General features: G+C 58.9%; 2 protein-coding genes across 3 annotated transcripts in view; one reads left to right on the forward strand and one right to left on the reverse strand.

Moving 5' to 3' along the window:
- The first annotated feature begins 3,788 nt into the window (after nucleotides 1-3,788).
- NDUFB7 (NADH:ubiquinone oxidoreductase subunit B7) lies at nucleotides 3,789-7,058 on the forward strand. Its single transcript, XM_065419466.1, has 3 exons — nucleotides 3,789-3,970; nucleotides 5,904-6,072; nucleotides 6,881-7,058. The coding sequence occupies exons 1-3, from the start codon at nucleotides 3,859-3,861 to the stop codon at nucleotides 6,996-6,998; spliced, it is 399 nt and encodes a 132-aa protein (XP_065275538.1). The 5' UTR covers nucleotides 3,789-3,858; the 3' UTR covers nucleotides 6,999-7,058.
- A 3,869-nt stretch (nucleotides 7,059-10,927) lies between these two features.
- The window catches only part of TECR (trans-2,3-enoyl-CoA reductase), a 41,243-nt gene continuing 27,263 nt past the window's right edge, over nucleotides 10,928-24,907 (reverse strand). For both annotated transcript variants that reach the window (XM_065419396.1, XM_065419395.1), the window contains 11 exons: nucleotides 20,697-20,748; nucleotides 19,721-19,765; nucleotides 19,115-19,218; nucleotides 18,914-19,029; nucleotides 18,157-18,262; nucleotides 17,922-17,994; nucleotides 16,248-16,291; nucleotides 15,825-15,882; nucleotides 14,817-14,905; nucleotides 12,435-12,480; nucleotides 10,928-11,378 (listed from right to left, as the gene is read on the reverse strand). In XM_065419396.1, coding sequence (XP_065275468.1) covers nucleotides 11,251-11,378; nucleotides 12,435-12,480; nucleotides 14,817-14,905; nucleotides 15,825-15,882; nucleotides 16,248-16,291; nucleotides 17,922-17,994; nucleotides 18,157-18,262; nucleotides 18,914-19,029; nucleotides 19,115-19,218; nucleotides 19,721-19,765; nucleotides 20,697-20,748 — 861 coding nt within the window. In that variant the 3' untranslated portion in view covers nucleotides 10,928-11,250. The remainder of the gene's footprint in view (nucleotides 11,379-12,434; nucleotides 12,481-14,816; nucleotides 14,906-15,824; nucleotides 15,883-16,247; nucleotides 16,292-17,921; nucleotides 17,995-18,156; nucleotides 18,263-18,913; nucleotides 19,030-19,114; nucleotides 19,219-19,720; nucleotides 19,766-20,696; nucleotides 20,749-24,907) is intronic.

Genomic DNA, 24,907 nt, shown 5'->3' on the forward strand with positions numbered 1-24,907 from the left:
GTTTGTAGCAAAGTCCCTCCAGAGGTTAGAAGCAGGATTGAAGACAAGATGGCGATGAGGCATCATCCTTTTATAGTCTCTTGCCATGTGGTCTTTGCTTTCCTTGTCCCAAGGACACCCTATCCAGCACACTGCATAGAAAAACCTTAGAGTTCTGTCCATAGGCATGTCCCTGCATGCCTTGCAGAGGTGTGTCTGCCTTCTCTCAATGGGTCAATTGTATAGCTCAGGGGTAGGCAACCTATGGCACATGTGCCGAAGGCGGCACGCGAGCTGATTTTCAGTGGCACTCACACTGCCCGGGTCCTGGCCACCAGTCCGGGGGGCTCTGCATTTTAATTTAATTTTAAATGAAGCTTCTTAAACATTTTAAAAACCTTATTTACTTTACATACAACAATAGTTTAGTTCTATATTACAGACTTATAGAAAGAGACCTTCTAAAAACGTTAAAATGTATGACTGGCACGCGAAACCTTAAATGAGAGTGAATAAATGAAGCCTCGGCACACCACTTCTGAAAGGTTGCCGAACCCTGGTATAGCTGATGGTCCTTAATGGGCCATCAAGCAGGCTAGGCAGTGCTGACACCAAATTGTCTGGGGTGTCACCCAGAAGCACAGCACAAGTTTGAAATACAGACGGTATTGCGCCAATACTTATAACTTTAAATACAAAAATGATACATGCATACAGACAGCATAATCATAACCAGCAAACCATAACCTTGTCTTAGACACCTTATTTGACCCCCTTTATACGAGATGTGGGGCCACTACAGGACTTTGGTTGCAGCAATGATCTATATGGTCCCGGTTGGTGTCAATAACATCACACCCCCAAGGCAAAATTCATGCAGGAAGGGATGTCACAAACATCGCTGACTGCATCCTAAGGACTCCCCATTCTGGACAATGCAACAGCTACAGTATTTTCCTTCCCCCTTATGTGGATTATATCCATTTCATACTCTTGAAGGGCTAAACTCCAATGCAATCACCTGGAGTTGGTACCCTTGGCCTTATGCAGCCAGACCAGAGGGGCAGGATCACTCAACACAGGGAATTTTTTGTTGTACAAATAGGGCTTAAACTGCTTGGCAGCCCAGACAATGGCGTAACATTCCTTCTCAATGGGAGCGTCCTTTTGCTCAGTGGGGGACAATTTCTTGCTTCAGTACGCCACGGGATGTCTTTTACCCCCTGCCTCCTCTTGCATTAGCACTGCCCCCAGCCCAATGTCACGGAGTGTGGGGGAGTCAGGGCCCTGCACCCCTCTTCCTGAGATTCACCGTGACTCTCAGCCAGCCAGTAAAACAGACGGTTTATTAGATGCCAGGAACACAGTCCCAAGCAGAGCGTGTAGGTACAACAAGAACCCCTCAATCAAGTCCTTCTGGGGGGTTTAGGGAGCTTTCTCTGTCCCTCCAGTCCTGTGCTTTCTCATTCTCTTTAATAGATTGCCGCATCACTTCTTGCAGCATGTCTTCTTTGCTTTTTCGCGGTCTCTTCCTGAGTTTTTGCAGTCTCTGAGCAGGCAATAAGAGGGACGGCTGAGGTCTCAAGGTTGTTGCAGCTGTATAGGCAAAACGCAACATTTAACAGAGGCAGCATTGTTCATACCAGACAGAGTAATGATTCCCACCGCACTTAAGGAGTAGAAAACACACAGGATCTACACAATAGCATAATTTTCCTGTCCGAAACAGAGCACACATATCCCATGGGAGCCTCAAAATGGTGAGTAAGGGGGACTGATTGTTTCAGGGCTGCACTGTCCTCTGGGTTTCTATGCCTTGGGGAGAGCCAACAGCTTCAGGGGGCACCTACACTGAACACTGTCCCAACATTTTCCACAGGAGTTCGTCCTGGACGATATCTCGCTGCTGAGGGTGACCTGGGAAGCAAGGGAGGATCTTCTACTGCAATGCGGCTTCCGCCCTGGCCCATATGCAGCTTGCCTGTGTGCAGCAATGGTCCCCCCACCCCTCGCGGCACAGTGGCGCGGACACGTTAGCCTGGCTGGGACAAGGACCATGGTGGCTCTCCCGATAAACCTGCGCAAGCGCATTGCACACGTTCTGGATGAGACATTCGAGGAGATTACCGAGGCCGATTACCGCGATGTGATAAACCACATCAATGCACTATTCCGCATCTAGGCATGCATGCCTAACCCTCCTCTCCCAAAGAGCCCGCACCGAAAAAATTCCTTCCCGAAAAAAAAACCCGCTTACCGGGAACCTGCTCTTCTGTTTGTCCTCTACCAAGTACCGGCCGCTGCGACTGGCTACCTTCCTCCTGGCTCGAGAAGAGCTCCTGGCTGCATGGCTCCAGGGATTCCGGGGTGTCTCCATCCGGCCCACCACCATCACTCCCGTTTTCCTCCTCCCCCCCCCCCCCCCCCCCCACCGGGTCTGAAGTGTCCATGGTGGTGCTCGGAGTGGAGGTGGGGTTAACCCCAAGTATCGCATCCAGCTCTTTGTAGAATCGGCAGGTCGCGGGGGGAGCACCCGAGCGGCCGTTTGCGTCGCGGGCTTTCCGGTAGGCACTCCGCAGCTCCTTCACTTTAATCCTGCACTGCAGGGCGTCCCGGTCATGGCCCCTTTCCATCATGTCCTTTGATACCTTCCCGAAGGTATCGTAATTCCTACGGCTGGAGCGCAGCTGGGACTGTACAGCTTCCTCCCCCCAAACACTGATGAGGTCCAGCAACTCGCCATTGCTCCATGCTGGGGCTCGCTTGGCGCGTGGAGGCATGGTCACCAGGAAAGATTCGCTGATAGTACTCCACGCCACGCCGGGCTGAGCAAACAGGAAGGGGATTTTTAAAATTCCCGGGGAATGTAAAGGGTGGGTCACATGGTTGGTTACCTGAGGCCAGGGCAGTAGAGTTTGAACTGATGACCAGAGTGGCTAGAACAGGCATTGTGGGATACTGCTGAATACTTCTGGAGGCCATTCACAGCACATTGGGCGGCCACACTGGCGCCGCAGCAGCAGCACAATACTCGCTATTCCTCTCGGGGACGTGGAGTACATGCAGCGCTGCAACCACGGAGATACAGCGCTGCAAATGCCTTGCCAGTGTGGACGGGGAGTGAGTTACAGCGCTCGGGGAGCCTTTACAGCGCTGTAACTCGCAAGTGTAGCCAAGGCCACAGTGTTAAAGACAGGAACACTTCTGTTAGCTGCTTTCAGGTAAACCTGCAGCTTTGGGGCAAGTAATTCAGACCCTGGGTCTTTGTTGGAGCAGACGGGAGTGTCAGGTGTCAAGAAATTTTGTCTGTGCATCCCATCCTAGAGCAACATGTACCCAGTCACTCTGGGGCTAGCTGACATTTATTAGGTGTATTACAGTATGGCCCTGTTGTGCTAGGCGCTGTACCTTATTTATTAGGTGCACTGCGGTAGTGCTAGGCGCTGTACATACACAGACAACGAGGGGTCCCAGCAGGGGCAGCAGGGCCTGGGGTGGGGCCGCAGACCAAGCCCCCTTGGACCTCACCCACCAGGAGGCCCATGTCTTACCCCAGGAGCTGGGGCAGCCAATAGGATTGTTACATGCAAATTTCCCCCAGCAGAAGGGTGGTGATTGGCTGATGTGCCCCTGTTCCTGGAGAGCGGGAACACACCCTCCGGGGGACCCACGCGCAGGAGGGAGAGGCAGGAGCAGAGATCCCACGGGAAAAGAGGCGGGGCGAACAGAGGCCCCGCCCCCACGATGACATAGGCCAGAAACCAGAAATCCTCCTGCCTATCTAGGAACTGCCCTGTGATCTCTATGGTCCTGGGGGGCGGAGCCAGCCCTTCACATCCGGTTCCGGGGCAGCGCGGCCCCGAGGTGACCGAGGCAGGGATGGGGGCGCACCTGGTCCGGCGCTACCTGATCGACGCGGAGGTGGAGCCGGACCCGCTCCGCATGCCGACCTTCGACGCGGAGCTGGGCTTCCCGGAGCGCAAGGAGCGGGGTGAGCCCGGGGCACGGCCCCGCTCCGCCGGGCTCCTCAATCTCAGAGGCTCCAGGCCCGGGAGCTTGGGGGGCTTTGCCTCCCCCAGGGGACTGGGGAGCGCCGGGGGGGCGGGTGCTCGGGGGTCACGGGGGGTGAGTCCCCGGGGGGAGGGGCGCGGGTTGAGCCGGGGGGGGGAGGTTCAGGGACCCCGGGGGGGGAGGGGAGGGGCGCGGGTTGAGCCGGGGGGGGGGAGGTTCAGGGACCCCGGGGGGAGGGGCGCGGGTTGAGCCGGGGGGGGGGAGGTTCAGGGACCCCGGGGGGGGAGGGGTGCGGGTTGAACCGGGGGGGGGGGAGGTTCAGGGACCCCGGGGGGGGAGGGGCGCGGGTTGAGCTGGGGGGGGAGGTTCAGGGACCCCGGGGGGGGAGGGGCGCGGGTTGAGCTGGGGGGGGGGAGGTTCAGGGACCCCGGGGGGAGGGGCGCGGGTTGAGCCGCGGGGGGGAGGTTCAGGGACCCCGGGGGGAGGGGTGAGGGGGCGAATCAGGGACCCGGGGGTGGGGAGTTCACATCAATGGAAGCTCTGTGGGGCAGAGACTGTCTCCGCTCTTTCTGCGCAGTGCCTGGTGTGACGGGGCCTGGTCAAGGCTGGGGCTTCTAGGACAGGGGTTCTCAAACTGAGGGTCCTGATCCCTCAGGGGGTCCTGAGGTAATTACATGGGGGGTTGTGAGCTGTCAGCCTCCACCCCAAACCCTGCTTCGCCCCCCCACCCCCCAGGCTGAGCCCACTGCTTGATGCGTTGGAGCTGGGAATAGCCCATGGGGGACAGGCCTGCACTGGTCCTGAACATGGGGAACAAGAGAAGGGAGCCGATGTCACCAATTTAGGGCCTTATGTTTGGGGCAGGAGCCTCCCACATGGTTCTTTCCTTGCAAAATGCTGTGGTGGAGGCTGGTGCCATTGAGCCTATAGATTGAGCTGATTCCCCTTCACCCCTTGTTCTGTGTGGGTGTTTAACAGCTGCCTTGTCCCACCCCAGAGGTGGCCATGTTTCAACACTGGATGAGTCAGGGGGCTGAGGCACATGACTTATGAGGAGAGGCTGAAGGAACCGGGATTGTTTAGTCTCCAGAAGAGAAGAATGAGGGGGGATTTGATAGCTGCTTTCAACTACCTGAAGGGAGGTTCCAAAGAGGATGGAACTCAGCTGTTCCCAGTGGTGGCAGATGACAGAACAAGGAGTATGGTCTCAAGTTGCAGTGGGGGAGGTCTAGGTTGGATATTAGGAAACACTATTTCACTAGGAGGGTGGTGAAGCACTGGAATGGGTTCCCTAGGGAGGTGGTGGAATCTCCACCCTTAGAGGTTTTTAAGGCCCGGCTTGACAAAGCCCTGGCTGGGATGATTTAGTTGGGGTTGGTCCTGCTTTGAGCAAGGGGATGACCTCCTGAGGTCTCTTCCAACCCTAATCTTCTATGATTCTGTGAGTGTCTGAACTGTCTATACGAGGGTCAGTCAGTGCTCTGCGTTGAAAGGAACTGTGTAAACCCAAGATCATTACATAGTAGAGGGCAGTCGAAGCCCTGTCCTGTGTAGAGGCATAGATCCTGAGACAAGTGCAAATAAGAACACATCTAATTAAAATGGATAGAGAGAGAGCTTGGAGCCAAAGACTTCTGACTTGTATCCCTAGCTCTCCCTCTGTGAGCCTGGACAAGTTGCTTCCTGTGCCTCAGTTTCTCCATGGAGCTTCATCAGAAGGGCTCATGTATAGGGTGTTCAGAGTCCCACTCGGTGCGGCTGTTACGGCCCCGCGACGGAGCCTGGCTCTTTGCCCAGGAGGTAGAGGGCCACTAGTGGTTTTAGCTCTGGAGGTCCCAGGTTCAGTTCCTGGTGTGTCACGCCCACGTCCTGCTCCCAGCCTCACCTCTGCCCCTCCTCTCTGTCCCCCGCAGTGATGGTAGCGACGCAGCAGCAGATGAATGACGCTCGGCTGCCCCTGGAGCAGCGTGACTACTGCGCCCACTACCTCATCAAGCTGATGAAGTGCAAGCGCGACTACTTCCCCAACTTCCTGGCCTGCCAGGATGAGAAGCACGACTGGGAATACTGCGAGCACCTTGAGTACGAGGCTGCCTGTGCTGGGGGGCTCCTGGCACCATCCACAGGCTACTCCGCTCCCAGGGCCACAGAGCTGGGGGTGGCAGCCCTAGGGGTAGAGAGGGGCAGCATGGCCTAGAGGAGAGAGCACAGAGGAGACCAGGGTTCTATTCCCAGCTCTGCCACTGGTGTGCTGGGTGACCTGGGGCAACTGGCCTCCTTTGCACGGTGCTTTGAGGTCTACTGATGAAAGGTGCTGCCGGAGCTCGGTGTGATTGGCACCTGCCCTTCCCACATAGGGTATTTAAGCCTAAGAATGTGCTGATGGTCCCCAGTAACCAGCTACGGCGGGCGCTTAGCACAGAAATAAACGTCCCCTCCCCCTTACTTTGCGGAAGGCATCTCAGAAAGCAGCGTTCTGGGCCATTGGCTGATCCCCGGGCCCCACTGGTGCGGCTAACCCTGCAGGATGGTGATGAAACATGTGTAGGGCCCTTCCCACAGAGGGTCAAGCCCTGGGCCAAGCAGACCCCAGAGTGAAGGGAGGGGTACTAGGCGGAACGTGGTTATGGGGCTGGCCCGGCTGTGTCACCGTGGGGATTGTGTGGTGGAGGAGGGATCTGGAGGGGGAAGCTGTGGGGCAGGGGGGAGGGGCCAGAGATCCGAAGGATTGGTTCAAAGCAGTGAATGTAATTTCAGTGGGACAGTCCAACAGCTCTGAGATCGGCCTGTACCTAATGCAGAGTGTGTGTGTGTGTGGGGGGGGGGGGGGGGGTTGCTCCTGCTGGAGATGTGGGTGGACCCCCGTGACTGATGTCTCCTCTCGCCCCAGCTACGTGAAGCGTATGAAGGAGTTTGAGCGGGAGCGCCGCTTGCTGGTGAGGAAGAAGAGGCTGGAGCAGAAGGCGGCGGCTGGAGCAAAGCAAAGCCCTGCATCCCCATCCGCGTGAGGGGCCGGAGGAGTCCTCTCCTTGTGTTATACGTAAGGGAATAAATAATGGCTCGTCTGCGTCCGGATCTCGCTTGGTGACTGGAGTGGGGTGGGCAGGGCGTGAGCGTGTACTGCACTGAGGCTGTAATGCCCCATCACTGCAGGTGCTGGGCATGATGGGGAGCCAGGGTGAGTGAGGTAATTGCTCTTACTGGACCGACTTCGGAGCTTCTTCAGACTTGGACCTGAAGTTATGGGGAGCAGTGAGCGGTGGCATTTCCTAGTGGTTAGAGCAGGAGTCAGGACTCCTGGGCTAAGTTCCCATTAAGCTGCGTGGCCGCACAGCTCCCTATTAAGCCCCGCGCAGGGCTGCATTGGGAAGAGGAGCCCCTCCCCGCCGGCCCCAGCGCAGACCTGCCCTGGACTTGCCGCGGCCGGGGGAGGTGCCCCTCCCTCGGCCCTGCCCAACCCAGCCCTGCCAGAGCTGCTGCAGCTGGGGAGATGCGCCTCACCCTGGGCTGCTGCGGCAAGAAAGAGCTGGGTGGAGTCCTCTCTGCCCACCACATCCTGGGGTCAGCCTGCACCCCAAACAGCTCATCCCCAGCTCTATCCCACAGCCCTCACCCCCCCCCATACCCCAACCCTCTGCCCCAGCCCTGAGCCCACTCCCCCACTCCAAACCCCTCATCCCCGGCTCTATCCCAGAGCCCTCACCCCCCCCCGTACCCCAGCCCTGAGCCCACTCCAAACCTCTCATCCCTGGCTCCACCCCAGCCCCAAACCCCTCATCCCCGGCCCCACCCCAGAGCCCTCACCCTCCTGTACCTGAGCCCACTCCCCCACTCCAAACCTCTCATCCCTGGCTCCACCCCAGCCCTAAGCCCACCCCAAACCCCTCATCCCCGGCCCCACCCCAGAGCCCTCACCCCCCTGTACCCCAACCCTCTGCCCCAGCCCTGAGCCCACTCCAAACCTCTCATCCCTGGCTCCACCCCAGCCCCAAACCCCTCATCCCCGGCCCCACCCCAGAGCCCTCACCCCCCGTACCCCAACCCTCTGCCCCAGTCCTGAGCCCACTCCCCCACTCCAAACCTCTCATCCCTGGCTCCACCCCAGCCCCAAACCCCTCATCCCCGGCCCCACCCCAGAGCCCTCACCCCCCTGTACCCCAACCCTCTGCCCCAGCCCTGAGCCCACTCCAAGCCTTTCATCCCCGGCTCTATCCCAGAACCCACACCCCCCCCGTACCCCAACCCTCTGCCCCAGCCCTGAGCCCACTCCCCCACTCCAAACCTCTCATCCCCGGCTCTATCCCAGAACCCACACCCCCCGTACCCCAACCCTCTGCCCCAGCCCTGAGCCCACTCCAAACCTCTCATCCCTGGCTCCACCCCAGCCCCACCCCAGAGCCCTCACCCCCCGTACCCCAACCCTCTGCCCCAGCCCTGAGCCCACTCCAAACCCCTCATCCCTGGCCCCACCCCAGAGCCTGCACACCCCAACCCTCTGCCCCAGCCCTGAGCCCCCTCCCAGTCCGAACCCCTCGGCCCCACCCCCACATGAATTTTGTTATGTGCACCAATCACCTCTATATTGGTGCACATAACAAAATTCATTCTGTACATGGATGTAAAATATTAGAGGGAACACTGCTCCTGGGTGGTGGTCCTGCTCTGGGAGGGGGCTAGGGACTAGAGCCAGGCGTCCCTGGGCTACCCCCACCTTCTCCCCCCTCTGTGAGCGGGGTGATGCTCGGCTCCCTCCCAGGGTTGGAGTGTGTGTGGTTGCGACACGGGTGCAGCACCCTATGGCTGCCGAGTTCTGACCCTCAGCACGGCCGAGCTCCGCTGGGCTCAGCCAGCGCCAGACGCGCTCGGGCTCTTTGCTGTGAGTTCCAGCTCCCACGGGGGCTTGGCTCAGTTCCTGCCCTGGCAGCCAGTGCTGGGGATCTACCCGCTGCCCCTTCTCCTGGCGGGGAGCCTGCTCCCGCTCGCTGCTGTCCGGCTGGGGAGCTTTTGGGCTGAGGCCATGTCCGTGTTGCTATGGCACAGCTTCGGCCCTGTAACGGTGACACGCGCTACAGCCAGGGAGTGACACTCACGCTAGCTGTGTCCACAACGGGGGTTAGGTTGGCACAGCTATGGGGGGGGGAAGGATTTGTCACACCCCTGCCCTTTGGGGGAAGCAGGCTGGCAGCTGCTTGGACTTCTACCGCTCTGGAGAATCTAGGGTGTGCTGCACCTGCCCATGGGGCTGTTTTCTTGCTCTCTTCCACACACGCACGCACGCTGGAGAGATGTCTGCCAGCAGCAGAGGGCAGCCCAAGTGCAGAGTGGCTAGGGCAATGGGCACGAGTCGCTGCTGTGTACAAAGAAACCAGAGCTGCCCCTCCCCAGCTGTGCTGTATGGCTGGGTGCAGGGGGCAATAGATGGCACCAGCCCTTAGGTGGGGTGCAGTGCCTGCCATTCAGTGACAGGGGGAGTGGCTGTGCAAAGAGCACCCCACACACCTGGAGCCCAGCTGATCCCCTCTGTCGAGGTGGGGGGAGCAATGAGACGTGGCTGGACAGGGGCTGGCTTGGTTTATTGCTGGCACTTGGACAGGGAGAACGATCCTGGACACACGCTTGGGCAGAGGCTCACTGCAGTTCCTGTGCTGGGGCAGGGCCATTCTCAGTCCTACTTGGGTAGCGGCCCAAGGAAGCGAGCCTGGCTCAGCGGCAGGGAATCCTGGGCACGGGGGCAGTGATGTGTTCATGCTGCAGTGGAAGGTGTGGTGGCACCCAGGGTGGCCCGTCCTAGGCACAGCCCCCCGGGGAGACGCAGAGCTCCAGGGGTAGCCATTCAGAGAGGAGAGCCTGGCCCATGGCCAGTCTCTGCCCTCCCTGCCCCCTTGGTTTCTCTCCTTGGGACCCCAGGACTCCTCCCAGTGCTGGGTGACCTAGCCCAGCCCTCCCCGCAGGGGCCTGTGCCTTGTCCAACATGCGCCAAGCCCCCAGGGCAGGGAAGTTAGGGCCTCCCCTCTCTCCCCAGCAGTCACACAGAGTAAGAGCAAAGGAGACAGAAGCTGCCAAGGAGCCAGTGCAGGAGGGAGCTGGGCTGGGCCCAGGAAGGGCCTCACCCCACGTCTTTATTAGAATAGCCTGCTCTGCCCCCTGCCATCCCGGCCTAAGCTACAGCCTGGGACGGCGGGCCAGGGCGGCCGCTCAGCGGCACGGGGAAGTATGGAACAGAAGAATGGTACAAAAGAAAAAACTTTACTGTGCTTACAATTAACGGTGCTGGCTTGAGTCAAGCAGCTGCCACACAGCCCTGCTACTGCCCCTCAAGCCCGACCTGCTGCCCCTGGCTTTCCCTACCCAGTGCTAGTGCCCTTCCCTTTGCTCTCGTCACCCCACTCCTGGCTCACTTCTGCCCCACACCACCACCCCCCAACATGCCTTAGTCCTGACTCCCGCTTGTGCCAGCACCATTCTAAACAGACTCATCTGCAAACTCGCTGCCCATGGGGCCTGCTCTGGCTTTGATGCCCTTAACAGCTGGGCCAGCAGGGCACATGGGAAAGGCAGCCTGGGGCTGGGGGCCTGCCCAGACCCTGCCAGCCTCAGCTACCATCAGCCTGGGGTGCAGGGCAGGAGCCAGAGCCCAGCTGTGTCTTGCAGCAGCCCCTGGGCAGCTTTCGAAGGAGAGGAGTGCTGAACAGGGCCCAGGCCCCAGCCCAGGACTCGCCCCCTGGGGCCCTGCCCTGGAGATGTGACCCAGGAAAGGAGTTCGCTTCCTGCTCCGGAGCCTGAAATGAGGCACCTATGATCCTGAGCTGGTACCTGGGCTCCAGTGGGGCTGAGCACCTGCCACTCCCCCCAGCTCCACCGGGGGCACGAGCGCTCAGCCCCTCTGGGATCAGGCTGCGTTGGCAGGTGCCTGGGGCCAGGGTCCTTCCCTCCAGGCCACAGCTCCGAGTGGCTGCATCCAGCCAGAGGCAGCTCCAGCTTCTCCCTGGGTTAATTTCCAGTTAGGCAGGGCTGTAGATCTGGGTGCATGGCGCAGCGGGAGGAGAGCATCGGCCCTGAGCAGGGCTGGGTGTTGGCTTCCCTGGGGGGGTGGGGGCGGCCCCCCCCAAGGGAGCACAGGGGCAGCTGCAGAAACCCAGCAGTGAGGAGTTGGGTGAGTTTGCGCAGCTTCCCCCGAGCCCTGTGCCAGCTGGCCAGATGTGGGGGGTGGGCTCCTCCCTGGACTGCACAGATACACGAAGCCCCAGCAGCCCCCGCGGCTCAGAGCAGGAAGGGGACGATAGGCGAGCGCAGGGGTGGGTAGTCCCGGAACTCCTTCAGGTAGCTGCGGTGCTTCCCCTTCGCCCAGATGGTCATTTGGATGAAGCCGACCAGAGAGAACAGGGCCACTGTGGGCAGAGAGGAAAGCGGTGAGGAATTTGGGGGGGCACTCCCTTGCCCCCCCCCCCGGGTTGGGTAGGTAAATAGGACCTTGCGGGTCAGCTCTCCTCTTGCCACGGGGGTTGGCATGACTGCGTGCCCTGGGGCCTGCTCGCTGTGCTGTGCGGGCACCCACAAGTCACAGCGCCTCTCACACTGCAGTAAGGGCTGGCAGGACCCAGGTTCACAGTCATGGTGCCAAGTGCCCTGGGCCCAGCTGACAGCCAACCTCTCCCGCTCCCGGCTGGAGGAGGTAGTGACACTGACTCAGTTTCAGGGCGAAGGGTCAGGTTAGGTCAGGTTGGAAAAAGGACTCGACTCACTTGGGCCTGGATCTGGTTCGGCTCGGGCCTAAAGTGAGAGCTGCCCCCTCGGGCCAGCCCCCACCACTGGCTCCCCTCCCCCTCCCTCCAAGGGGACCAAGAACCAGATGTTGCACAAGATGAGGTACCTGCATTTCCCCGAGGAAGCAGCATGGGGCTCCCGCCTGATTGGCTGGAGGCCCCTGGGCGGTGCCACTCCCGGGAAAAGGCAGCCAGCGGATGCCAGGGAAAGCAGCTCACACCTCGGCTGCAGTCTTTGCTTCGCCTACTCCCTGCAGACCGGGGCGGGTCCCTCAGTGCTGGGCACCAGGACGAGCCTCAAGTGCAGGGAGCCGGGCTGTGAACCCAGCTCATCCGGCCAGCCAGGAACTGGGCTGACACCCACCAAACTCCTTGAGTGTGGTCAAGTGGGCAGGGCTGGGAGCCAGGATTCCTGGATTCTATTCCCCGTCTACGACAACGACTCGGGCAGGTGCCTTGGCCTACCTGTGCCTCGGTTTCCCCCTGTGAGAGGGAGATGATCTCTGTGACATGCTGGGAGCCATATTGCTGGCCATGTAGGGGCTTATTGTTCCCACAGAACAGGGATAGGTGGCCCTGGCAGCAAGAAGGCAAGACCCGCCTGGCCCATGCCCCCCGGATGTTGTGGGGAGACAATATGGCGTCCCTGTGCCCTGGCTCCTTCCCCCACACCGCACTCACCTGGGAGACACTGAGTCATGATGGCGAAGCCGATCCAGGAGCCCACCTGGAAGAGAAGCAGCTGCAGTTAGCGCTGGGGAAGCAAGGGGCTGGGCAGAACCCGCCCCCGCATGGCACAGGGGAGGCCAGGCCTGGCGAGTGGCGCTCACTCACAGACAGGGGGCGCTCATTCAAGTTCACTGAGCCATTTGCAGCACAGCAGCAGATCTACCCCCCCACTAGGGGCGCCCAGCTGAGCAGCCCACGTCGGGGCTTTTATCGTACCTGAGCCGGAGTGAGGGACAGGGGGGGTGGAAGACAATTGAGCTGTGCAATCCAAGCCCTGGCCCATGGGGGAGGGGCACGGTGACACGGCCGCTAAGACTCCCTGCACTCGCCTCCACACGAAAGGCCCCTGCCAGGCCCCAGCTCCGACGCCTTCATGGGCAGGGAGAATGACCGTGGGAAGATGGACTGGCCTCTGCCCGGGCCCTGTGACAGGCACATCCTGGGCTCCAGCAGGGCACCTCAGCCTGCTGCCTCGGCCAAGCAGGACTTCACCAGCGAGGCATGCATTTAATGCTGGCAACCCCATTCCAGTGCTCACCTGCTGCTCCTGCCCTGGGCTTCCCTCCCCCAGCTTTGCCAGTGCCCCCCAACCCTGGGTTCCCTCCACTGCCCAGCTCTGCCAGTGCCCCTCTATCCTGACCTGCAACCCCCTGCTAGACCTGGGCTGTTGTGAGCAGGGGCCTGCAGACCTTGTGACACAGAGCACTGCCCCCAGCCACCACGCATTATTAACCCAAGCCGCACGCCCAGAGCGTACGTGGCAGTGGGAGGCAGGGACTCCGGCCCAGCCGGTGAAGGGCTCCCTCCGAATGGGCACAGGCCCAGCACGCCTGCATCTACTGCATTCTCTGTGAGGAGCTTGCCGTGCCTTCCTTAACGCGGACTCAAATGGCAGGGAGGCCAGGCCCGCCCAGACCCTGAGAGCTGAGCAATCTCAGACCCACATGGGGAGGGGCTGTCCAGCACTGGGGGTGTGGGTGCCCCCCTGGAGGGGTGACCTAATGCCCAGGGGCTGGAAGGAAAGTGGAGTCAAAGGGGCCAGTTCCCAAGGGAAATCTTTCCCCCACACTGTGCCCCCTATGGGGAGGGAGACGCTAGGGCAGGAATAAGGGTGCTGGGGATGATGGGACTGGCAGGGGGAGCTTTCACCCCCTCACCTACACCAGGGATCAGGGCAGTCGGGGGACCTGGTCTCCCCAGCAATGGGGAGTCCCCAGCCCTGGCAGCAGTTGAGTTGGAGGAAGGGGTGGCTGGGCACACACGAGGCGGCTGCCAGCCCGGGCAGGGAAAGGTCCCTTCCTGGTGGGTGAGTGGCACTCCAGCAAAGGGGCGAGCTCTCGGGAGCCCAGAGCTGGCTGAAGGTACAGCCCCTGAACACCCAAACCCCTTGTGAGCATCACCAACACTGCCGAGTTGGAGCTGGCTTCAAGGCCCGTGGCTTTGTTGGTGGTGCCAAGCTGGGCATTTGTTGCCATGTTGCCTCATTAACTCCAGGAGCTATGCAGGGCTGGGCCAGGCAGAGCACAGGTACTTGCTAATGGCTGCTGCTGATTTAATAGGGGTGCTGTCCTGCAGGCCGTGGAATGGGGAGTTCAGCAGGGGGTGCTCTGCTCTCTGTCAGCGCTGACCCCAGTACAGTGCGAGGGGGCGCTGTCCTGCAGGGAGCAGAGCGGGGAGCTCAGCCGGGGGCACTCTCCCTTCTCAGTCAGGGCTGACCCCGGTGTAGCACTAGGGAGGGCCGTCTGGCAGGGAGTGGGGTGGGAAGTTGAGTAGGGGGCGCTCTCCCTTCTCAGTCAGGGCTGACCCCAATGTCTTAGCATAGCACTAGGGGTGCGAGGTCCCAGCTATTTCTTATCACACACACTTTTCCCAAAAGCGGGGCTGTTAACTCCCGGTTTCCCAGTCAAATTCAAGTCTTGCCACCTTCTGAATTCCCCCTGCAGATTCAGTTAGACAAGGGCATTCTCCTTGGCTTCCTGCCCTAACGGGTTCAGCTGTGTGGCTGTTAAGCCGCTGCTGAGTTCCACCCCAGAGACGGTTGCATTTCTGGGATGAACAGTGATGTTCCAATAGAGCGGAGATCATACACAGACAGACAGTTTGTGGAGTCTGGGGCCCCCATGTGGATGAGGAACACAAGCTCGTTATTAATTAACAGCAAGCAGGAGGCAGATAGAAGGTCACTCTCTAGCTGCCTGTCTCAGGGAGGCAGCTGCAGCTCATGGAGACCAGGAACAAGATCAGTGGACCAGGGCGCGCTGGTGCCAGGCAGCCCTTGGCTCAGGGAACCCGCCATTTTGCTGCTGGCGGGGGGACTGGTGGGGCGGGGCTCACCTCATAGGTATAATTAGGACATGACACTAGCAGGAAGAGCCACGTGAAGGGGTTCTTGGTGGGGTATGGGATCTTCCGAGTCTTGGAGCCTGGGAGGGAGAGAAGCAGAAATCCAGCATGATTTATTTCGCATGAGCAATGAGACCCCCCCGGGAAGTGGGATCAGCTTTCGTCGGGAACTGGGGAGACAGCCCTGTCAGACACCGTTCTGGGAGATGCTGCTGCCGCACCCTGGTGTGGTGCGTCAGATCTCCACTCACACACAGGCCAGTGCTTCCTGCAGCCCACTGGAGCCTGAGGCAACGGCATGGGCACCATCGGGGCTGATCTGACACGTGGGGCTGAGGGGGCAGTAAAGAGGCAGGGTGCCAGGCTGGCCAGGACTCATTCAGAAAGTTCCCCCACCCCCTCCCCGGCTGCTGGGACTACACACATCTGGGACAGCCACATCCCAGTCAGGGTGCCACGTCCTGCCCAGAGAGGCTGAGGCCTCCACGGTGGTTGTGCCTGGAGACCGAGGATCTGCCAGCCAGGCTGTTCCAGACACTGCTATGAACCAGTCACTGGAGCCACCAGCGCCCAGACGGAGGCGTCTGCACTGGGAACGCAGGTGTCCTCCACAACCCGGGAAAGCCGTGGGGGTTTAGCGAGACACTTGTCTATCGCTGCCCGTCTCTGCCCCCTAGGATGCTTATAGGGGGCCTGAGGAAGAGAGGGGGTTTTCTCCTGTGTTTCTTACATTAAACATTAGCAAGACTCTGGAGAGGTGGGAGGATGGAGAGCAAGGAGGAGAACCCTCTGTGAACGGGAGCCAGGGGCATGGGGGGATAGATTCTCACTCAGACTATGCCCCGGACCCAGAGCGCGCTCCCAATCCCCATACCTCAGCCAGGGATACAAGCAGGCCCTGCCCCCACCCTCGGGCTGCCCTCGGACTGACCATCCTTGCCCGGTCACCCCTGAGCAACTGAAGCCCTGGAGGGCCAGCGGGGCCCCGCCCCCACTCACCCGCCGGCCGCAGGTTCCGCAGAGCGATGTGAATGGAGAAGTTCCCCAGCTGGCAGAACTGGGGAGGAAGCAGAGGAGCGATCAGTGCCCTGGGTCCCAGCAACCCCCTGGCTGGGGGTTCAACCCCCCTTGCAGTGGCAGGATCCCCCATCAGCTCAGAGGGACATGGGCCTGGAAGGGCATTGGCTGGCAGCACTCTTGCAGTGGCAGCACAGAGCTGTGCCACCCGCCACCCATCCTCCTGGCACCCTCCTCCCTCCCTCTCCCCAGCCCCACACTCTGGCACCCTCATTCCCCCCCACCTTTGCACACACGCCCATCTCCAGTGGGCACACCCCCGGAGTGCCCCCCTTGGCACTCCTGCCCAAGCCCAGCTGAGCAGCCTCCTTCCCTGCTCCCCTCCCTGCCACTGGCAGTTCTTACCAGGAATATAATGAGCGCCAGCTTGACCTGCTCGTCTCCGTAGGCTGTGGGGGAGGGGAAGGGCAGAGGTTAGCCTGGCACGGGGGGCGGGGGGAAGAACACTCATCTCACGGGGCGCTAGGGGTGGGTTTACAGGGTCAGAGCCTGGTGTCTGTGTAGGGAACGTGCTAGCACATGGTCAGCAGGGGGAGCGCGCGGCTTTGGTGTTCGTAGGCCCTACTGCAATAATGGCTCGGAAAGAAACAAAAATTCATAGCAAGGGTGGGCTGGATCTGTTAAGTGCCCATGAAAGATACCAGCTGAACACCCCTAGGGCCGGTGCATATCCAGAGCCGGGCAGCGCGGCGACCTTCCCTGCTCACCCCTCCTCTCTAAGGGTGAGGGCAGTGCAGTCCCAGGGGGGGGCCCACTTCTTCCAGGGTTCGAGCCAGCTAGAGTAATGGACATGAAGTCGCTGGGCAGGGGGTACGGTACAAGATGCCGTGGGGCGGCTGGACCACACTCGTATCAGCGCGTGGAGATGAAGGGAAGGAATCGAGGCCACGGGCTGCTGCAGGAGAGGAGGAAGGTTCGATGGAAGGTGACATGCAAAGCAGGAGAGTGTGGGCTTGTTCATTTGGGTTTTTAACCCTTTACGATGCAGGAAGGGACAAAAGGCCTTTAATTAAACAAAACACTGGCTGCTCCTTGTCAGGTCTGATCCCCAGGGGGGCTCTGGGGACGGCTGGGGAGTGAGGGAGTTTATGACTAGAGGTGCCAAGGAAACGAGACTGAGAGGGAAACAATTTCCCCCCCACTTGTTTAAAACTGACGTCTCAGATTTCAGGGCTAGGAGGAACCGTTCTGCCCATTCAGACTGACCCCTGCCTAGCCCAGGCCAGAGACCCTCCCCCTGCACCAGCACCTGGCCCAGAACTCATGACCGAGCTACAGCGGAGCTTTGAGAAACTCGTCCAAGGTTTGAAGTCTCCACGTGCCGCTGAGCGAGTCGTTCCAAGGGACAGTTACCCCCCTTGTTAAACGTTTGCACCCTATTCCCAGGCAGAGTTCAGCTCCCAGCCATTTATCCCGGCTTGGGCTGTGTTTGCTGTAACTCACAACTATTTAATTAGCATATTTGGGAGAAAATCCCTGTGTTAACAATGCAGCCCCCTTCATTCAGGGCTGACAGTGCTCCCAACCCACACCTCCGAGTCACCACTACGTCCTGCAGAGACACAAGCCAGACAAGCCTGAAGCCTGGACTTGCCCCATGTCTCTAAGACCTTGGCTATGCTAAGAAGCTGGGCCAGGGACAGGTCTGCCGGCACAGTGCTGCGACACAACTATCTCGGCGGCATGTGGTCACACTCGACTGCTTGTGCTGGTGCCTTGTGACCACATGGTTGTATCAGCAAAAGTATGATGCACCGTGGGTAGGATCCCAGTGTTTCCACCTGCCATGCAGACACACTGCCTTGTGGGAAAACGGAGTGTTGTGCGGCAGCCGCTGTGCATTGTGGGATACCCGCACATCTTTCATGGAAGGCGGGGCGGGGAGAGGGCGCTGAAGCAAGGCAGTGGAAAAGGAAGGACAGCTCTTCAGGCGATCTGTCAGTCAGAGAGAAGGGCTGGAATCGCACAGCGCCCTCTAGGGCACAGAGAGCAGCAAGGCAGTGGCGAGGGGTCACTTACTTGGCGGGGTGTACAGCGGGTGGTTGATGTAATACGCCATCCAGGCTGCAAAGCCCCAGTAGTATGTGCAATTCTAGAGACAAATCAGGAAATGCTCTTTTAATACAGGCTCCACTAACGAGACAAGTCAAAGGGATCCCCCAGGCAGCCGCTGCCCCAGCCCCCGAACCTCACTTCACTTCACCTGCCCCCAGGCCCTGCTGTCTGCCCGGTGCTGCCCCTCCACCCCGCTCACCTTGAAGATGTTGCGCAAGGGCATCGTCCCGTGCGAGAACCGATGGACAAAGATGGTCTCCAGCAGGCGCTTGATGTAGTGGAACGAGTGGCAGATGCAGGCCAGGCTGGAAGGGAAGGCACAAGGGTGCAAGTGGGTACCAATGCCTCCGGGATACGGGCTGGGGGTACATTCCCCACTAGGGAATTTTTCTGAGCAGGCAAGTCCCCTGCGTCCCAACAGAGAGCACCTGCCAGCTCCCCCGAAGCCCTCCTCGCCAGCAGGGCTGGATGGGGGCCATGCTGGAGTCTAATGCAGAGCTCCCTTGATAAGCCACAATGAGATGCTCTGGGGATCTTAAACTGTTCCCTCCTGCCAGGAATCAACTGGGTTTCCGGTGCAACATCTCAGAGCACTCGGCAGTCCCCAGTCCCTCTCCGTGGCCTGTCCATGTGCTAAATATCCAGTGGCTGCAATGACGGCCAGGTCCCAGACTGCCTGAAGAGGCCGGCAGGGAATCCGACCGGCACTGCGTCCCTGTAGGGGTGAGATTTTCTCTTCCCCACTCATCCCGCTCTGGAGAGGAGGCCAACCCGGGGGCTGCAGGCCTGGCCCGGGAGGCAGGGCCCCTCCAGGAGCGGGATCCACGTCCCATCTGTTTGTTTTCCTAGGGCTCAGGTTTTCTACAGGGTCTTTGCCCCCAACAGCTCAGGAGAAGACCCAGATCCCAGGGCATAGCCCCAGTGCAGGCTAAGCAGACGCAGTCACGGGTACTCACTGCACGACCGAGTGCTTGCTGGAGGTGAAGTCATATTTGGGGCCGTAGATGAAGGGCACTCGGAAGTAGAAGAGCAGGTAGATAAGCAGGGGCCCAGCGTACTCGGTGAGGAAGACCTGAAAGGCAGAGCACGCTGTGAGCACAGGGGGGTGCTATGGGCAGGGGGGGGGCTTTCTCAGGCAGACCTTTGCCACTGCTCACCGTCACCCAGCTGATCTGCGCACCCAGGTCCCGGAAGTACAGTGTGGCCGTGGTGCCCACCGGCAGGTTCTGTAGCACGTCCTCATCCTTCAGGGACTTCCCCTCTGGAAGGAGAGCGGAGACTCAGAAAGGGCAAAGGGAGGGGGGCCGCGCCAACTGGGATACCGATGCAATCTGCTACCCTGGCATTGGTTCCATGGCAACGTGCCTGAGTGACCCCAGCCCCCTGAAACACGGCCGCGCTCTCCTGTTCGCGGCAGCACAGCGACACCCCCATGAAAGCCATGTGGAGAATGAACCACCGCCCCTGCTGCAGGGCAGAGCACTGTGATCGCAGAGGTTCGCTCTCCCCCGTGTACAAGCTGGGAAGCCCACAGGGCCCTTCCCCAGAACGCTGGGTCTTCCTAGAGCCCTAGTCCTTTGGTGGTCGACCAGATCTCTCGCCCTTCGAAACAGCGTCAGCACCTGCCCCACAGGCCCCTGCGGCTCGTGTTCCCCTCAGGCGCTTTCCCCACCCATGGGGCACCCGATCAGCAGCAGCAGAGAGGCGCGCCTGGGAACAGACGCGGCGACAGCTGTCAGAACCCACATGGCGCTCTAACTTACTGGGGTCCAGGCGGAGGGACTGTCGGGCTGGGTACCACTGGGGATCTGCGGAGAGAAAAGCAGAGACAATGGCATCACCCCTGTGGCTCCAAAATCCCTGACTGTGCTAACTGATCAGCACCAAACCACGCTGCTGTTATGGAGACTCACGAGGCTGAGCTGGAACTTAGGCACCTTGCTAAGAGCAGAAGGCAACAGGCTGGCTCCTGCCTTGGTGGCTCCCGCTGTTGATGGGTCTCCAAGCCCACTGGCCAAGCACTGAAATGCCAGGGGATGCCCCCCTGTGCGGGCCGCCAGCACAAGGCCCAGACGCCTGCTATGCCCCATTTTGAGGACTCCTGTGAGACACAAGAGGCGCCTACGCTTTGTGCTCGCCCAGTGCACAGGAGGCATTTCGCTCACAGCGATCTCAAGGCCTAGACGCTGTGGTGACGGGTGTGCTACAAACGCCGCAGGCTGCAGAGGTTTCTCACCACCCACTAGAAAGCTGGTCAAAGTCTGCCATCATAAACTGGCTGTCGGCGGAAAACTGGATTTTTGACGAAACAAAATTTTTCAGGAGAAGTGGCGGCTTCCCATGGGAACCTGTTTTTTCTTCCCCTTCCCCTTCCCATTCCGAATACTCGATACCTTCCTGCGCTCGTGGGGCGTACAGCACAGCCTGCTCCACCGCCGCACAGGCCAGGCCTGGGCCCCAGTGGGATGACACTAGACAGCACCGGCGAGGGGCGAGGTCAGGAGAACCACAAGGTCTGTCCGTGCTCAGCTGCCTCGAGAAAGGGCCCCCTCCGTACGCCCAGAGCCCTGGCTCCGCTCTAGCGCATGGGACATGCCAGGCAGCTCGGGTGCAAAGGCCCAGTGTTGCAGGGCACTAAGCACCCTCAACTGCCATGGAGGTCGGCACTCGGAGGGGGCAGTGAGCAGAGGATGAAGAGGGGGGGCAGGGCCGACACAAGCAAGCTCACACCATACGTACGGGACTTGGTGAAGAGGTTCTTGATCTCGGCGACGGTGGCATTGGGCTCCACCTGCAGAGAAGCAGACAGCAGTGACCACAGACCCAGGGGCACAGAGTGAGGGCCCGATCCTCTACCACGGACATCAGCAGGAGCTTGGCCACAGACTTCCCAGCCCCCATAACCTTACACCCGGGGTCTGGGAAGAGACTCCGTGAACTCTGCCAAGGTTCTGCTCGACCCTCAGGGCTCCGACCAACGGGACGGCGCAGCACTGGGGTCCCTGTGTTTGCCCCTGGAGCTTGCCGATACAACGGGCTCAGTTTCACCGTTTGCTCTCTTTGCTGCCCGCGCCAGCAAGCTCCGCAGGTCGAGCCGGGCTCTCCCTGGGCCTCGCACTGCCCCAGGAATAGAGATTCCGCGGTCGGAATGCGGTTAACAGTTTGGACCATGGTGCGCAAACCGGAAAGAGCTCGACCTGGCCGCCAATCCAAAGCAAGCAATAAAACCCTAGAGGGATCCCAGTGGCAGCAGCCAGGCACGGCTCAGCAGCAAACTGCTCCCCAGGGGAGGGTCTGATATGGCTGGAGGGTGCCCTGATGCTTTGAGCTTCTGTATATAGAAAACAGATACACAAGCTCTCCTCCAGCTGCAGTATGGTACAGGCAGCGCGTGGTAGTGACCAGGGTGGGGACACAGGCCACCTGGGTTCTATTTCCAGCTCTGCCACTGACCTGCCATATGACCTTGGGCAGTCACTTACCCGCTCTGTGCTCGTTTCCTCCTCACCCAACCTATCTTGTTTACTTAGACTGGAAGCTCTTTGGGGCAGGGACTCTCTCTCCCTCTGTGTTCGTGCAGCACCCAGCACAATGGGGCCCTGATCTCAGCTGGGGCCTTTTGTAATAATTGGGCCTAACTGGGAGCTCCTCTCTAAAAGGGAGCAAAAGTTCATGAGATGTCACAATAACCTACAACAATATATGCTGATGGGAAAAGGTGCAAAAAAAGAGAGACACTGAGTTATCTAAACAAAAAGGCCTCCCGAGGTAACTCAAGGACAGTTAAGATCATGCCTGGGAAACACGAAAAGTGGGGGACCAGAATTCAGTGAAACAACCAGGTCTAACCGGTGGACAAAATAATGAGGGGCTGGGCTATTCCACCCACCACTCCCTTTGGGGTCCTCAAAGAAAGATTTTGGGGAGAAAAAATTGGCTATTGAGTGAGCTGCCACCCGCACCATCTCCTGAGACTCCGGATCCTGAGAGATGTCCTGACTAGACCACGCCAGAGAGAAGGAGCCAGACGACATCGCCAATTCCACCAGCTCTGGCTGAATCCCAAATACCACCTGGGATGTGACCCTTTGTCCCCCCCTCCCCACCTTATTTCTTCTCTTTCCCCTCTTACTTCTTTTGCCTTCTAATAAAAGTCTGGCTTAGCTGGCCACAACTGCTTATTCTGCAACACAACTATGAGTCTGTGACCAGAGAGAGGCAACTAAACACAATGCTCTGAACTGCCCAATGCTGGTACAAGTTTGCCAGGTCTCGGAGTGGCTAATCAGACCGTGTGCTGGGCCCGTGTGTCTCCAGCAGTGACGCGACAAGTGAGAGCCAACCCCAGAGACCGAAGCTGCATTTTCTCTCTTTGCTATTCTTTTCTCTCCCCTTTTGTGGGTTCGTCTTGTTTTGGTGTAAAGGAAATGAGATCGGGCTTCACCAACTGCTCCAGCCCATTCTTAACTCACTTCTTCTCTTTTCCCCCCCAAAGGACGGTTATCACCATTTTGATACCATCTAAGTGACTGTCAGACAAGAGGGTTTTTCCTCGTAAAAACTCTGTCCCGCTAAAGGGGAAGGGAACAAGGGATGCTGTTGAAATGAAAGCCTGGCTTACTACTTTACATTTCAAATGCTTTAACTGTTTTTCCTTCTTTTCTCTATCTTTAATACAACGTTAAAAGGATTGTTAATGGCGTGTTTGCCAGGGTACTATGCAGGCTGAAGTCTCTGCCAAATCCCACCCCTTGTTTAACATTGTTTAATGCTGGACAATGACAGGTCATGTTAACACCTTTGATTCTTTGGGCCCCTTTATTCCGTGTAAATTAATACAACAAGCCTCTCGCTGCTACCATAACACATCTAATAGCTGTCAGCACCAAATCACAGGGCTCAGGAAGGAACCTCTTTCAAGGGCAAGTAATTCCACTGGGGTGTTTCCTGCTCCATTCTCGGAAGCAGCTGGGATACTGGACTAACCAGGCCATTGCTCTGATAGTCATTGTACATCGGTCGAAGCACAGCTGCTCTCAGGGTTTGCAAGACTCCGAGTTAGGAAAATGCTTTCAAAGGGAAGGGCTGTTCTCCCATGCTAGCTCTGGGCCCGATCCTGGCAGGCATGGAGTCCACGTCCCGCTCCCCAGTGGGTCGGATGCGAGGCAGTGCTGCGTATTACTGTGCACATCAGCAGTTGGGTGAAGCTGGTCACAGATCAGCACTCTGCTGCACCTCTTGCGCTGGTTCATCCGTTTCCCTCACTGAGAGTGACAGCTTTCACTCAGCTCCTGGGAACCTTCTGTTCCTCTAGGACCCCTCCCACCTTCAGTCCCAGTGTCCTCCCTGGGCGGATCCCAAAATGCTGACAGTGCCTGGGCTAAAGGGTGTTCTGTGAATCACCGCCGGACCAGACACTTACATTTAAGGAGGTTGTGCCCACTGCAAACCCAGCTAACCCAAGCAGGTGCGGGTGTAGGGTGTCTACAACAGCTGACGGCCACTCCCACAGTGGGGAGACCTGGCTCCCGCCCGAGAAAGCTCTCAGCCAGCCAGTGTAAATCAAAGGAACCCAAACAAACAGAAGCTGCTCAGAGCAGAACTGGACTTGTGCGTTTCGTTGCGGGGCCAGGAGGAGTCATTCTGGCCCTCGCGGGACTGTGATGCGAGTACTCCAGAGCGTGGGCTAGGGGTTTACATCCTGCGACAATGGCGAGAGCCCAGCCTGGCTGAAAGTTTATGTGGGATTAGACTCAGCCAGGCTAATGAAATTTACAAGTCAGCAAAGTGACTAAGCATCAGAGATCCTCCTCATATGGACAAGGATGCTCAGCACGTCTGCAGCGCACCCCGTCTACAACCAGGGATTAGTCAATCAGTCCTTGCAGCACCCTTGGGAGCTGGGTGGGGCAGTGTCAGCAGCCACATTTCACCAACTGGGACACTGAGACACAGGGAGGGGAAGCAGGTACAGAGTGAAATTGTGGCAGTGCCCTGCCCTTTGTACCTAGGCCACACGGCCTGCCTGAGATTGACTTCTGTGTATCCAGACAAAGGGGGCACACAACAATCAGGACAAGTAAAATAAAGCCACATTCAGCGCAAGGCAGAATGTGCTGTGGGAGCTCATGGGTTCCTTAAAGCCTTTTCAATCACATGGCACAGTGCAAAAAAGAAAAGAAATCAAGTAAACGGGGCACTGGCTGGAGGACCGAGCCAATCTCCATACCAATCCTGGGCAGAGTGCTCTGCTATAAGGTTATCTCCTGCCCTAGTTCTGTGGGCAGGACCGCCGTTGAGGTCAGTAAGAGATTGGCACCCACAGAAAGGACAGTTCTGCTTTGAAAAGGGACTCTGTAAGATGGCCCCCATGCAGCCGCACAGCCACCATCTCTCAGCGACTCTAGGTCCAACAGGCTCACAGCACAAGATGGCTTTAGCCCCCGCCTCCTGGGATCAGAGAATCAAGCTGGTTCTTTCCTTCTCATGCATCACTAGTCGTTATTGCGACTGCCCTCAGCAACGCCCATGCCAACGCATTAGCGGTTTGTCCAGGCGTGAATGATTGGAACAGTGCTGGTGACGATGCACAAGACATAGACTTCAGCTGCCTCTCCCGCAGCTGTGTTGACTCTTCAGGGGTAAGAGGAGCAAGAAGCAGCCAGAACTTATTTTTGGCAGGGGCTCTGACTCCGTCCGATACACACAGGGAACAGAGCTGTGCAGTACGGAAAGGCCATTTTTACAGCCAATTTTCAGAGCAGAGCCTCCCTTTTAAATAACACTACGATTTACTCCTCAGTTCCTTTGAGGGCAAGGTTAGCTAGTGGTTAGAGAGCAGTGGACTGGGGGGGCATCAGGACTCCTGGGTTCTCTCTCTAGCTCTGCCACTGACTCATTGTGCGACCTCCTCTGTGTGCCTCGGTTCTTCCACTGTAACATGGAGATCG

Source organism: Emys orbicularis, chromosome 19 (genome assembly GCF_028017835.1).
Source record: "Emys orbicularis isolate rEmyOrb1 chromosome 19, rEmyOrb1.hap1, whole genome shotgun sequence".
In the NCBI taxonomy this organism is placed as follows: Eukaryota; Metazoa; Chordata; order Testudines; family Emydidae; genus Emys; species Emys orbicularis.